This window comes from Carassius gibelio, chromosome A12 (assembly GCF_023724105.1).
Source record: "Carassius gibelio isolate Cgi1373 ecotype wild population from Czech Republic chromosome A12, carGib1.2-hapl.c, whole genome shotgun sequence".
Lineage (NCBI taxonomy): Eukaryota > Metazoa > Chordata > Actinopteri > Cypriniformes > Cyprinidae > Carassius > Carassius gibelio.
The window spans coordinates 24568253-24583574 of record NC_068382.1 but is presented as its reverse complement, the minus strand read 5'-3'; the positions used below and the strand labels follow the sequence as shown (position 1 = coordinate 24583574).

General features: G+C 37.1%; 2 protein-coding genes across 6 annotated transcripts in view; both read right to left on the bottom strand.

Annotated features, from left to right (window-relative positions):
* Positions 1-2889, bottom strand: part of LOC128025534 (nidogen-1-like) — a 95410-nt gene extending 92521 nt beyond the window's left edge. For all 5 annotated transcript variants that reach the window (XR_008186174.1, XM_052611982.1, XM_052611981.1 and 2 more), the window contains exons 1-3: positions 2529-2889; positions 1450-1516; positions 1329-1355 (exon numbers count right to left, since the gene is read on the bottom strand). Coding sequence is in view for 4 of the 5 variants with exons in the window: in XM_052611982.1 (XP_052467942.1) it covers positions 1329-1355; positions 1450-1498 (76 nt within the window). In the remaining variant the exon portion in view is untranslated. The remainder of the gene's footprint in view (positions 1-1328; positions 1356-1449; positions 1517-2528) is intronic.
* A 189-nt stretch (positions 2890-3078) lies between these two features.
* The window catches only part of LOC128025533 (fatty acid desaturase 6), a 12371-nt gene continuing 127 nt past the window's right edge, over positions 3079-15322 (bottom strand). Inside the window, exons 1-6 of the mRNA XM_052611978.1 lie at positions 15067-15322; positions 12537-12703; positions 11028-11208; positions 10691-10875; positions 6065-6244; positions 3079-4811 (exon numbers count right to left, since the gene is read on the bottom strand). The exon at positions 15067-15322 is cut by the window's right edge and continues 127 nt beyond it. Of these exons, the coding sequence (XP_052467938.1) occupies positions 4662-4811; positions 6065-6244; positions 10691-10875; positions 11028-11208; positions 12537-12703; positions 15067-15286 (1083 nt within the window). The 5' untranslated portion in view covers positions 15287-15322 and the 3' untranslated portion in view covers positions 3079-4661. The remainder of the gene's footprint in view (positions 4812-6064; positions 6245-10690; positions 10876-11027; positions 11209-12536; positions 12704-15066) is intronic.

Below are 15322 nucleotides of genomic sequence, written 5' to 3'. Positions count from 1 at the left end.
TAACCACAACAGCATGACAGATGATGGACGTTTGTAAGACTCTCTTTTAGTTTGGATACTAAATTGGACATTATGCATTAGTGGTTTTTGGAGCCAATAAATTGTGCATTGTGCAGGAAGTAAACAAAATACATCAAAGTCAGAAAGCATGCCGACCTAGCTACTCCAGAATCAAACAACTCAGTAGCTTAAAGTGGGCACATTAGATTTTGCTGTTACACATACCTCAGATAAAAAAATAAAATAAAGAAAGACTCAAAGCTCTGGAAAAGTGGGAGCGTAGAGGGTTGGAAGTGGGCAGATCTACAGCACACATCATACAGAGTAATGAATATTAAAATATTAGTGGATAAACTACAATTGGGTGCTTTTTGCTGTATTTTTTTAATTAAAACAAACTTCCCAGCACCTTGTTATTAGAGATTACTAACAACAATCACAAGCAAATCAAACAGGTTTCGATAAACCATTCTTGAGATATATCATCGTATTAATATTTATATCAGTTATTGGTATGCATGAAATGAGGAAGAACTTTTTTTTAAAGATATTTCATAATATCTTTATGACATTTACCAGCACTAAAGATTACAGACTCCGATCAAATGACATATTTTGACATATTTGTATTTTTGTGAGCACATTTCATTCTATATTTTAAATTTCTGGTTACTTTCTTCTTCTATCTTTTCTTCTGATGCAGCTGTATCAGTGTAATGATCTGCACATCACACATTTAATTTGTCAAAGATGAGTTGGAATGTTAGAGTTGGAACTGAAAAACAAATTTGTGGCATCTGGACAGATGACATTTTTCAACTTTAAACCAGTCAATTATACAGCAAGCTGAAGAAAATATTTATTTGAATAATATTTGTTTAAAACACTCTTTTTGTCAAAACAATTGTTTTTTCCAGTAAGTAAGTTTTCAAATACAGACTATTCTTTTCCTGCCAATGTAGACAATTAATTACATAGATATGATGATGATTATTATTATTATTATTAATATAACTGTTAATCACTGATGGTCTGCTGAATATGCATCATGAAATGGACCGAAGTGTTGAGTGTTTGTGCATTTCATAAATTTCCAAAATTCCAAAGACATTTAGCTTTGTTTATCTGATAAAACTCTGTTTCAATACAATACAAGGAATACAATTATTATTATCAATATTATTAAATTATTGATTTTTGCATTTTATTTTTATGTAAAACTAAAGATGGAAATATTATAAAATATATAAAAAAATTATAAGTAAAAAAAAAAAACACACATATATACATACATATGCACACACACACACACACACACAATATTGTACCTGTAGTTTGTCCATTGATAATTTTGCCTGTTAAATACACAGTATAAACATAATGAATTAATATTAAGAATGTTCACCTATTTACAATATGATTGAAGCACATGACGAATAAAACTCTCACCATTAATCAGCAGCAGAAGAGACACACACAGAAAGATCAGAAACCTCATTGTGACCGACGGAAACTCCTGCACAGACATATACATACAAATACAAATGTATATATATATATATATATATATATATATATATATATATATATATATATATATATATATATATATATATATATATATATATATACACACACACTATACCGGTCAAAAGTTTTTTTTATGGTAATATGTTTCAGTTTTTTTTTTTCCTTTTTTTTTTTTTTAAGAATTCTCTTCTGCTCACCAAGCCTGCATTTGATCCAAAATACATCAAAAGCAGTAATATTGTGAAACTTTTTTTACAATTTAAAACAAGAGCTTTCTATTAGAATATATTTGAAAACGTAATTGATTTGTGATACACAGCTGTATTTTCAGCATCATTACTCAAGTCTTCAGTGTCACATGATCTTCAGAAATAATTATAATATTCTGCTCCAAAAATATTACTATTATTATTATTATTATCATTAATAATATTTAAAACAGTTGAGTACACACAAACACATATATAATTTTTTCAAAGAGAAATTATAGAAATTAATACTTTTATTTAGCAAGGATGCTTTAAATTGATCAAAAGTGATGATAAAGACAGATTTAAAGTTTAGATAAATGCTGTTCTTATGAACTTTCTGATAATCAAAAAAGCCTGAAATATTCTGCTGTTTTCAACATAATAATAAATGAGCAGCAAATCGGAAAATTAGAATGATTTCTGAAGATCATATGATATGAAGACTGGAGTAATGATGCAAAAAATTCGAAATCACAGAAATAAATTCTATTTTAAAAATATATTCAAATAGAAAGCAGTTAATTTACTAGTTAAAATATTTCACAATATTACTGCGTTTGCTGTTTTTTAGATCAAATAAATTCAGGCTCAGTGAGCAGAAGAGAATTCTTAAAAACATTAAAAAAATCTCACTGTTCAGAAATTTTGACTGGTAGTGTGTCTGTGTACACTTTATACAAATTTTTCTCAAATTAATTATTTTACATTTTATTTTGTGCAAATTGGCAAATAAATAAATATCTTTACCTGAGAGAGATTCTCTCTTCAGCAGCTGAACACAGTGATGATGATCTCCAGCTCTCACGATCTCATCAGTGCCCCAGAACTGTGGGTGGACCTGTACTGAAACCTGATGTATTTTCTCTAAAAGTTTCTCAACACATGCGACATGAAGATAGTTATTTGAACGGATCACTTCCTTGTGTGCATCCTTTAGAAACTCCTTCACTCTGATAGATAGATGAATGCAGATGGAATGATGATGAGCAACTTTTTCCAAAGCAACTTTACAACAACAGTCAAACCAACCCTCCAGGGAGTGAGCCAAAGGTGACTGGAAAGATTCATGCTAATTATTTTAATAAGCCCCACGCAAAATAAAGTCCAAGCCTGGTCCTCTCATGTCCTTCACTGTCGTTGTTCCTAATGTGTTTCATTTAAAGTAATGTTTATGTGTATAAAGAAAAGCATCTATATGAATTGTGTGCCACATTCCAAGTCATTTGAAGTCATAAATAGCCTTGTATTATATTAAAATCTTACCGAATAAATGTACAGTAGCACTACATCAAAACAGTTGAATATCTATTTCAATTTATTTGGTCAGTATAATTAAAGTATCATCTTCATTTCAAATGAAAGAGGAGAGCAACATTCTCTTGCACGCTCACAGACACAGTTACATTCATGAACATACAGTGGAAGCAAGTCAAAGGCGACTGATTCTGGTAAAAATCACTGAATCATAAACAAATCAGTGCATAAGTACAACTGTATACGGTGAATATTATTATATTCGAGTCAAATAAATGAATTTCTCATGTTCATTACAGTTACATGTACCTATCTCTACTGTGTGCTGTATTAATATTGTACTCAAATAATAGGATTGTTGTTAGCAAATTCAAAAATGTCTGCTGTAATAATAATAAAAAGTCCTATTTGTTTCAATCTACACAAAAACTATGTTCCGAACCCCAGCGAGCTGCGTATCTAGCATTTAAGACATCTTAATAAAGATGCTACCTTCAAGATACTTTCATTTGGTCAAAATCTTAAAGGCATTCCCATAATGCATTGCAAACTCTATTGGAATCGATTGTCTTCTGTGTGTACCACTATTTGTAAGACGAGTTGTGGCTTAACAAAATGAGTCTCATCCAAGTTCAACCAAAAATGACAATTCTATCACTTACTCATTCTCTTTCTTCAACTGAGCACAAAAGAAGATATTTTGGATAATGCTGTTGAACAAACAATGATTGGTACCCATTGACTTCCATAGTATGAAAATTTTACTATGGAAGTCAATGGCTACCGTCAACTATTTGATTACAAACCTTCTTTAAATATCTTTTGTGTGTGTGTGTGTGTGTGTGTGTGTGTGTTCAGCAGGTGAAAGAAATTCATACCGGTTCGGATCAACTTTAGTGTGAGTAAATTACAGAATTGTAATTTTTAGGTGAACTGTCCCTTTAAGAGACAGCAAAGGCAGCTCACTAAACTTTGGAACAAAGTCAAAGCGTGTCCTGTGTAGATTAGGTAAAGTTGTATGCATATTTTTAGTCTTCATACAGCTATATTGAAGCTGGGAGCTGATCTGGGGTCAGAGGTCGTGAATGATGAGCGCTGCAGTGCTGTATTAACACTGATCCGAAGTTAGTGCATTAGGCAATGATCTTTACATTCAATAATGTCATTTAGCGAAGTGAATAGGAAGCACTGCTTAAAAATCTATGTGAAGGAAATCCTCCTTTTAAGTATATTTTAATGCATTTTGTTTTAAATGAAAAGATGCTCTCTATGCACAGCATTGCTTGTAAGACGAGATGAGTTCAGATTTGATCCTGTTTCTTAATGCACATTCCTGGTCCTTCAACAGCACATATCATTCTGAACTAACAAATATTTAACTTCTTTATCCTTCGTTAAAATGTCATCCAGGGCTGAAAGTACTCATCGTACATTTTTATTCTTGTCAAATACCCTGTTTCTTTCAGTAATGCATCATATTATGCAAGTAAAATGAATTGTGAGCCAAGTTTCAAGTTTACTTTAATTCCAATGCCTTCATGCACCAGCCATCATCTCAGTGTCAATCTTCTCATCTTCTGCTCTTCATCCCATCATCATCATCATCATCATCATCCTCTTTCTCCGTCACTGTATTCCCACCAGTTCAGTGATGGGTGGTGCAAACACCATCAGCTCCTGATATTTGTGGAAGAACAGATGCAGACGGGAGACATAACCGTCCTCCAGATACGGCAACTTCTTCTCCTTCAGATACCGAGACACTATAGGCTTCACCTGAGACGATTAACACATGCATATCCATTATTAACATTCATTTACTAGTAGATATATTCATTTGTTTATAACAATTTGTTTATCATTTTAAATTAATTTTGTTTGAATAATTTTGCTTCATTAATTTATTTTTTGTGAATTGTATTGTTAATATTAATACTATGTTTATCCTGCATTTTAATTTAAATTATTTTAATATTTTAAATATTCTTAGTAATTTTTACTTATACATATTTATTACACATATTATTACACATATTAGATTATTTTAATTAATCTAGATTAATATTAGTTCATTAATATATTCATTTTTGATAATCATAATGCTACTTGATTTGTTAATGCTGCATGTTAATTTTATTTAAACAAATGCAATGATTTATTGTTTTAAATGATTATACTTTTTTCCCTTTTTTATTCTGCATTTTAATCTAAATATTAAGTTATCAATAACGTGTACATTAAACAGATTTCTTTTACTTGCACACACACACACATATATATATATATATATATATATATATATATATATATATATATATATATATATATATATATTATTATTATTTTTATTTTATTTTTTGAATGTCCTTATCCATTAGTATTTTCTTTCTAATTAATCTTGTTTGACTAATGTTGAATTTAATTCAATTATTAATTCAATTATTACTTTTTGTGAATTCTATTTATACTTAATATGTTAAGGTTGCATTTTAAGTTAATTTAATAAATTATTTACAATTATTTTAAATATTCAATTATTTACATTATTTAAAAATGTAATATTGTATATGTAATATATTATTTATATTATATAAATAAATATACATTTTATATACTATTATAATTATATCTTATAAATTATTAATTTAAATAACTTATTACATGTTCCCTATGTCTTGCCTGGACTTTTATGTTGAAGTGTTTCCTGTGCCTTGTTTGTAGTCTGTTTGTTTATTGGTTCCTCTTGATTCTTGTCAGGTGTGTCTTATCTCTTTAAGCTGTAAATATATATCCCTTGTGTTTCCACTTGTCCTGCCTGCACATTGCATTATTAAATTAAAATGCAGCATAAACATTTATAAAAATATAAATATTAAATATTAAATATTAAATAATAAATTAATCAAAACAATTAAAATAAGTTAATTTATAAATGTAATAATTTAAAAAAAAATTTTTTTTATACATATACTGCAGTTTGAGAAACACTTTGTTCCATGTGAATAGAAGCTGTGGCTGTCAGTATGAACCTTCAGGCACATGTTGTCAGACAGGAATGGGAAGAGGTGATGCTCCACGTGGCAGCTGATGAGGGAATGGCCGAAGGTCCAGTCCAGCAGTGGGTTTCGGGGAAGGTTCAGGACTCCGTGTGTCATCTGGAAGATGCGTTTGGGACGCTGAGTGGCAGAAAACATTGCCAGGCCGATGTGCTGCAGAAGGGGAGACACAGAAACCAAACATGTTCAGGGCTCAAAAAGATCCTACTGACACCACAGGAGCCCGAACGAGACAAAACTGATGTAAACACACAACACAATAGCACATACAAGCATTTATCACACACACATACTGTAACACACTGCAACTATGAACAGAGCTACACAGCATTGACTCCTAAACAAAGGTCTCACACATCGCTGTGGGTCTCAGAGCCGACGGCTGCCCTTTAAACCAAACCAAAATACCTCAGAGGATCAGCACAATACAAGAGTACATTCTCCCTTAGCTCTGCCTGGGAAAATCATGCGTGAATTGTTCTCCGCCGTTTTATGTTTTTCTACAAACGAACCCTGTGAACCTCCGCGAGCAGCAGAGGAGAACAAAGCCGCATTGAGCAGGTCTCGCGGGAAACGATGGAGAGACACACACAGACAGGGATGGATTGATGCAGACTTCAGCTGAATAGCTTCGAACGTTCACACTCTGAATGATTACTCTTATGAGCCTTAGAGAGACGACAGAATAATGTAGTTCTGAAGTGTTACTGTACGGCCAGAGAGTTTGTTAGTGGACTGTGTGGTGCTCTGTTAAAAGTCAGGATCAATGCAATACTAACAGTCTTTTAACTATCACCACTGTACCTTAACTTAACAGTTTTTATATTTTCTGTAGACAAGCAGTGTAAATATGAGCAACCATAGCATGCAAAACCAACTGTTTTAATGTTTAGTGAAAAGTGGAATAGATCCTTTAGTTTATATTTTCCGAGCATGCAAAAAACACTATAACAGTCAAAAAACTACTATATTTAAAATACTTTATATTTTCTGATAATGCAAAAAAATAAAAAAAATAATGCAAAGCCAATTGGAATTATTTATTCTTAGATTTTCTGAAGATGTCATATAAACAATTTAGTTTTCACTTTCTGAACATGCACAAATTACTTAATTTTTTATATTTTCTAAAGATAAGTAGTGTAAATGTATATTTTCTGATCATGCAAACAACTGTTTTATATTTTCTGACATAATGTCACACACCTGGACTCATTTAGCTTGTTTTTGCCCGTGACCCAGTTTCTGTCTTCCGTGTTTAGTTTGATTAGTTCCCAGGTGTGTCTATTATCTTCCTCATGTGTTCCATGTCCCTGTCAATTTAATGATTCCGTCCACCTGTGTTTCCCCAATTATCCTTTGTACTTAAGCCTTGTCTTTTCAGTTCTGTTTTGTCGGGTCTTCATTCATCACTTGCTACTTACGTGTGTCTACCTCTGTGCTCCATGTTGGATATCCCCTGTGTTGGATATATTAAAAGCCTTATTCTGTTTATCCTCGACTCCGTATTCCTTCAGGCAGCGTAAAACCGTGACAGAAGACCCGACCTAATAAGAGAAAATAGAAAACTGCGTGTTCTTCCCTCCGTTTTGTTTTTGTGTTTTCAAAGTCTTTTCTTTTCTTAGTGTTTCTATGGATCCCCTCTATCGTCCCGAATTCCTCATCCTTCTGCTGAAGCAGGAAGAACGCTCTCTCGAGGACCACACCAGATGGTTTTCCTTATTAGCTAATGCCACCAGCTACCCGGACGGCGCGCTCTGCACCTTCTACAACACCAGCCTGAACTCCAAATGCAGAGCGTTGTCGTCCGAAGATGGTCCTCGAGAGGATTTCGCCGCATACGTGGAGTGGACTCTGGCGAGAAATGGGTCACCTCTCACCGTCTGCCCCATAGAGGACCTCGCCAGCCCCACTCCCGACCCAGAGACCAGCCAGCCACCATCACGCCGCACGGAGCCAGAGCCCACCGCAGCCGCAGAGCCCGAGCCATCCACTGTCAGGGAACAGGATCTCGAGAGCACGACTGACCAGGTGTGTGAGCCGGCAACACCGTGCATCGTGGGAGTCCTCGTGGAGATCGAGGGCGTGGAGGAAAGCCCTGCCCACACTCCTGCGACTGAGGGTGAGCTGTATGCAGTCTCTGAAAGTCATATGGAGCAAGTTCTGGATCTGATGGACTGGTCTACGGAGGTAATCCCTAATATTCCTGTTTCCCCGCTGGTTCCGTCCAGCCCTGATTCCCCTGTATACCCTCTCAGTCTCCCACTCCTACCTCCTCCAGTCATTTCCTCTGCTCCATTTCCGCTGGTTCCGCCCAGCCCTGAGTTTTCTGTTTCTCCGCTGGTTCCGCCCAGCCCTGAGTTTTCTGTTTCTCCGCTGGTTACGCCCAGCCCTGAATCTTCTGTTTCTCCGCTGGTTACGCCCAGCCCTGAGTTTTCTGTTTCTCCGCTGGTTCCGCCCAGCTCTGAATTTTCTGTTTCTCCGCTGGTTCCGCCCAGCTCTGAATCTTCTGTTTCTCCGCTGGTTCCGCCCAGCTCTGAATCTTCTGTTTCTCTGCTGGTTCCGCCCAGCCCTGAATTTTCTGTTTCTCCGCTGGTTCCGCCCAGCTCTGAATCTTCTGTGTCTCCGCTGGTTCCGCCCAGCTCTGAATCTTCTGTGTCTCCGCTGGTTCCGCCCAGCTCTGAATCTTCTGTGTCTCCGCTGGTTCTGCCCAGCCCTGAATTTTCTGTTTCTCCGCTGGTTCCGCCCAGCTCTGAATCTTCTGTGTCTCCGCTGGTTCTGCCCAGCCATGAATCTTCTGTGTCTCCGCTGGTTCCGCCCAGCCCTGAACCTTCTGTGTCTCCTGTATTCCCTCCCAGCCTCCCTCTCCCGCCTCCTCCCAAACCTGCTGGTCCCTCTACTCCTTCGCTGGTTCCATCCAGTCCTGATCCTCCTGTCCTTCCTCCCATCCTTCTCCTCTCTCCTCCTCCTAGACCAGCCAGTTCCTCGCCATCCCTGCTGGTGCCAGTCAGTCCCGCAGCTCACCCTCAGTCCGCGCCATCGGGGCGCGGTGGTTCGCCGCTGTACTGCCAGTCTCCAGCTCCGCCTTGGCGTGTTAAGGCCCTGTCTCCGCCTCCAGCCTCCGAGCCCTGGACTCCTCCTCGGTCCTTCGACCCAGCGGCTCCGCCTTGGCTCTTAGCTCCCTCGTCTCCACCGTGGCCTGTCATCCCACCTGCTCCACCGGGCTCCCTCGTCCCTCCGGCTCCACCTTGGTCAGTCGTCGACCATCCGCCGCCTCGGGACTCCACTCCTCTGGTTCCACCTCGTCACTCCATCCCTCCGGCTCTGTCAGGCTCCTCCTTCCCTCCGGTTCCACCTCCATCCTCGGTCACTCCGGCTCCACAGCGGTCTGCCGGGACCCCGCCTCCACCTTGGTCGCCTGAGCCTTCAGCTCCACCTAGGCCCTCCGGATCCTCGTCGTCACCCTGGCTCTGCGGCTGTGCTGCTCCATCTTGGGCTCCTCACCCACCGGTGCAGTCTCCGCCTGTCGGCCCCCTGGTGTCGTCGACCCTTCCTTCACCATGGCTCCTCCCGCCGTCGACTCCACCTTGGATCTCAGTCCTGGCTGGTCTCTGGTGGACCATCTGGCTCCTCCTGCTCCTGTCTCCTCCCTGGCTCCTTCCTCCGTCGTCTCCTCCTTGGCTCCTCCTTCTGTGGTCCCTGTCTGCTGGCCCCCTCCTGGGAGTCCGTCCTCCACCGGAACCTCCTCCCAGGTTCCCACCCATGCCTCCCTCTGTTGTTTCTACGGTGCGAGGACGCACCTACCGGGAGGGGGGAGTACTGTCACACACCTGGACTCATTTAGCTTGTTTTTGCCCGTGACCCAGTTTCTGTCTTCCGTGTTTAGTTTGATTAGTTCCCAGGTGTGTCTATTATCTTCCTCATGTGTTCCATGTCCCTGTCAATTTAATGATTCCATCCACCTGTGTTTCCCCAATTATCCTTTGTACTTAAGCCTTGTCTTTTCAGTTCTGTTTTGTCGGGTCTTCATTCATCACTTGCTACTTACGTGTGTCTACCTCTGTGCTCCATGTTGGATATCCCCTGTGTTGGATATATTAAAAGCCTTATTCTGTTTATCCTCGACTCCGTATTCCTTCAGGCAGCGTAAAACCGTGACAGATAAGTAGTGTAAATAATTACATTTATATTTTCAGAGCATGTAAAAACAATTACAGCATGTAAAAGACCAATATTTTCATATGTATATCAAGTGATATTCTCGATTTAATTTTCTGAGCATGCAAAAACAACTACAGATTTCTGCTTATAAGTGGTATAAAATATATAATTTATATTTACTGAGAATGTCAAAACAGCCATAGACTACTAAATTTTTTATATAATTGGTGTAAATAATTTAATTAAATTTTCTGAGCATGCAAAAACAACTGAACATACAAAAACAGTTGTGCAAGTGTTGTGTGACGCAATGGTCTAAAGCAATTGTAGAAAGCATGCAATTCCAAAAAATAATCAAAACCAGGTGCACAAGCAAAAAACATATATCATAGTCATATAGTAAAATGCATCTATACTTTTCTATGATGTATATCTCACCTGAAATATGTTAACGTGTATGTACGGCAGGGAGAACATGGCTCTGCACAGAAGCATGACCACCAGAGCAGAGCTGCACGAGAGTCCTGACACACACCTGAGCAGGTAATACTGAGAGAAAAACCCCAGACACACACACAGGACGGTGCGCACAATCTGGAACGGAGACTGACCCTTCAGCTGACCTGAAACACATGAGAGAATATGTTTCACTGATGATGAAGCTGGTATCAGCGAATACACTCAACAGTCAAATGTAAATTTATGTAAATGTACATCAGCTCAGAGCTAAATGAACTCGGTTGATGTGGTGTCCTAAGCAAAAAAAGGTCCTCACCGATGGCAACGATGGGTGTGATGATGGGGACGGCCAGCGGCGCGATGAACAGGTAGATGGATCGAGGAAGGAAGGGGATTTTCCAGGTGCTGGAGTCTCCCAAACCGATGACATTAGTGTGAGCGTGATGCATCTTGACGTGAGCATGAACACCGGCCCGAGCTGAGAACGAGCCGCACACCTGAGAAACACCAGAGAGGAGCAGCAGTCATATGATGCATGCAGGGGTACAAAAGACACCGCATTTCATCAACATCTACCCTCATTTAAGAGTTTTTAGATTTTGAAGCATTTAAAACATAGAAAAGATGTAAAAATGTAAAATAGAGAACTGTGAACTCATTCAACTGTAAGTACCAGACTCTTTGTACAGACGGTCAAATGTTCAAGCTTTCACTGAAGCTCAAGCTGATCTTTAGAACACCTCAAATCATGATGGATTTTAATTTAATGTGATGACTGAATACATTTTTTTATTTAAATATTCAATCATTGAATTAAAATACGAATTAAATTAAATTAAATATTTATATTATTAAATATTTATATTCTAATATTTACATTAAATGATTTACTATATACATATATGGTTAGGGTTATATATATATATATATATATAGTGACATATCTTTATCAATAAATTTTATCCTTTGCAATTTATTACAAATGTATCCTTTGTAATTAAAATAATACATTAATTTGTTTCAATTATTCAATATTTTATTAACTAATTTAATCAAGCTAATCAATTAATTTAATTATTCAATATTTTAATGAATATTAAAATAATTTAAAAATAATAAATATTGAAAATTTTAAATAGTAGATAGCAAAAACAGTAAAAAAATTAACAAATTAATATAATTAATAATGCAAACTATTTAATGGAAAATCAGATGTTCTTGCTTTTTGCAAGATGCTTTTTTCATTCATATTTTCAGTGCTGCTGTCTTAAAGTATTACAGAGAAATTAAGAAATACTAATAAAATCCGATTCATTGGACTCAAACTGATGAGCTAACATAATTTGCAATAAAAACTGCTTATACAATTATAAAGTTGAATAACTCTTTGGGGGCCCACTGTGTTTGTGTGTTCAGACTGTTACCATAGAATATGATCAACAATATGACTCTTGCATTCTTGAGAGGATGGAAACTGTAAATGAACCTCAATCCTCTTTATCCATGAAGTTAATTAATGAAGACTTTATCAGCTAAATTCTTTCCATTGCATTTTCATATTAATGAGAGAATGTTGTGAAACACACTCTGCTTTAAACATCAGTACAAAAACTCCTGATGACACAAAACACATGGAATTAAAGTAAAAATGGAAACTAAAATTAAATTAATGTAAAAATGGAAAGTACTGTGGCAGTATCAAGACTCAGAAATGGCAAAACCATGGTTCTTTTGGTGCTTTTTCATGTAATAAGTATATTAGTTTACTACTGTGTAACAATAGATTCGCAATGTTTAATGATTTCACATCGCCAGCAAATCTCACTTCGATGAAGAAGACGGCCCAGAAGTCGGTCCAGGCCGGAGACTCGCTGAGCGCGCCGTGACTGGACAGATGTGTCCCTTTAACGGTGATGACAGCGTGAGCAATGCCCATTATCAGCAGACCCAACAGGAAATACAGCGGCTGAGACGAACCCAACAACAGGAACCCTGCAAACACAAGAACATCAGTGTAACAGCGCAGGGGTGCGGAGCTCGACTCACCACACAAACATCTGCAGGGACATCTACATGCTCCATCATCAAAGCTATGACACAAAATGCTTGCTTTACGTAACTATTAACAGGTTTAGAAATGAGTTGAGAAAACACTATAAAACAATTGAGGTAGAAATGAGTTTGACAATTAATTACAGATAAATATCAAGTAGCACATTGAATGAAACTGAAATTTTGATGTAGAAAGACTGAAGTAGTTTTTTCTTGTAAAGCATGCTCCAGTAAACTTTTACATTAAAGGGACGTTTATATGACAACGATGGTACTAAAAACAGGAAGGTTTTTCCTTTGCATTTTTAAAAAGTTTTGCATACAGTCAACAACTTTGTCAAAATGATCCCTAATCACAGATGTGTTCAAATGAATGACAACACTGTGTTATGCACGCCAGGCCAGATGATGGAGATGTCACTTTGTAAAAACAATACAGATACAGTGAATTTTGGCATCTGAAAAATAAATAAAAGTCATTTTGAATTCATGTTGAATTTGGTGTCTTTTTAAAACTAAATGAGGTATTTTGATGGAAATGTCTGGAGAACAATGCTTCCGTACGGGGAAAGTTTGAGTGTGATTATCTGATTGTTTAGCTGTTTAATCAGCCCATGGTTATATTTAATGTAATGCTTTTGAGTATCATAATGTATTATTCGTGATGTCTGATATAGTTTGGTGATACAGTAAACTACTTTCTCTCATGGGAAACAATAAAAAGTAAGATTAAACTTAAGCGACTAGTACTATAATCACATAATTATATAAAAACATATTAAAACAAAGTATCTGTAGTTCATGCCTTTTTAAAATATCTAGGTGTCATTTGTTTTGCTTTTTTTGCGCTCTTAAATATTTCTTTCATCCAAAGACTGGAGAAAATGCTACACAATTTCAAAAAGATGATGCTAAGTATTAAATTATGCTATGTCCTGTTTTTTTGGCTAGTGCAATACAGCACAAAATTATCTTTTTTTCTAATAATTTAGCAGTCTTGACCTCCATCACTGGCTTCTCTCTGAAAGACGAGTCAGTGGCGTGAGTGCTGCAGGAAACTGGATCTGCCCAATGGGAGGGAAGCTCTCAGATCGAACCGGTCGCCATGACAACCACCCCCATAGGAGCCTTGGTAATTTGGATATTAAAGGGATAGTTCACTAAGAAATTAAGATTCTGTCATCATTTACTCACTTGTTCCAAACCTGTGTGATGTTCTTTATTCTATTGAATGGTAAAAAAAAAAAAAAAAAAAAAAAAAATGATATTATTAAGATTGTTGTAAACCAAACAGTTTCTGATGGGGGGAGTTTCAGCAACTGTCTGGCCTTCATTCTTTTGTTTTTAGCAGAAGAAATAAATTCCTAAAGGTTTGAAACAAGTGACTAAATATGACATCTTTTTTTGGGATGAACTGTCCCTTTAACTGTAGCCGTGTCTGAAAGCTTAAAAAGCTTTACTATATACAGAAGCTGATTTGTATGGATTGAAAGTCAAAGAACATTTGGCACAAAACTGAAGTTGTTGTTTTTTTTGCGTCAGTGTTAAAGCAAAGTTTCACCCAATAACCGGCTGACACACAGTCACACCCCTGGACTGCGTGACTTAATAAGTCAACAATTTGTTTTAAATGCACATTATCCAAAACTCTACATTAGTACATTACACACCTTTACACACTCATACAGACTGAAGTACACACAAGTATGTGTTGGAATGAAAACACTCACAACTTAAATCAAAATGCTAATATTTTCTAGCTAAAGCAAGTTTCAAATTTGTATTCAGTTGTTAATAGTAATTTCCGCACACACATAAACGTTTATGTTGCCTACATCATTAATAAATAAATATATCAATAAAAAATATTATGCAAAACAGATTATTGGATTTTTTATTTAATTTCTTTTTTTGTTGTTGTTGTTGCTAGAAAATACTACTTCAGTATTTCTACTTAAATACTTTATATTTCTTTTCATTATTTGTAAATTTATGTATGTAAACTATTTCAAAAATGTTTCACCCCAGACATGAATGAAAAAAAAAAGGAAATTAAATTGGAATTATATTTCAAAGCCTTATATATGTATGTGTGTGTGTGTGTGTGTGTGTGTGTATTATACACTAATGAAAATTGAAAAAAGATATGGTGGGTAATTTGAATTTAAAATGTAAACTACACAACAGACTCGAAGTAGGAGTTATTTTGAGTTTATTTGATTTGTTTCGAGATTCTCCCAAAGAGACTGTGTCTAGTCAGTTTTTTTGTGTCGATAATGAAACAGTGGTCAAAGTGAGTGTACCTGCCGGTAAACTGATGAAGGCTGCGGTGAGGATGCTGCAGTCTATTCCTCTCCTCTCCCACCAGCTGCTCTCTCTCACACTCTTCTGCACCAGGCGCGTGAGCTCCATCATCAGCGTCTCGCGCTCCGCGTCCGCGTGCGGCTTCCCCTGCGCTCCGTCCCCGTGTCCTTCACCATCCCGGGACGCGGGATCTCTCCACTCCTCAGAAATGTTCTGCATGCTGGCGCTAGAGTTCAGAGACGCATGGCGCACGCT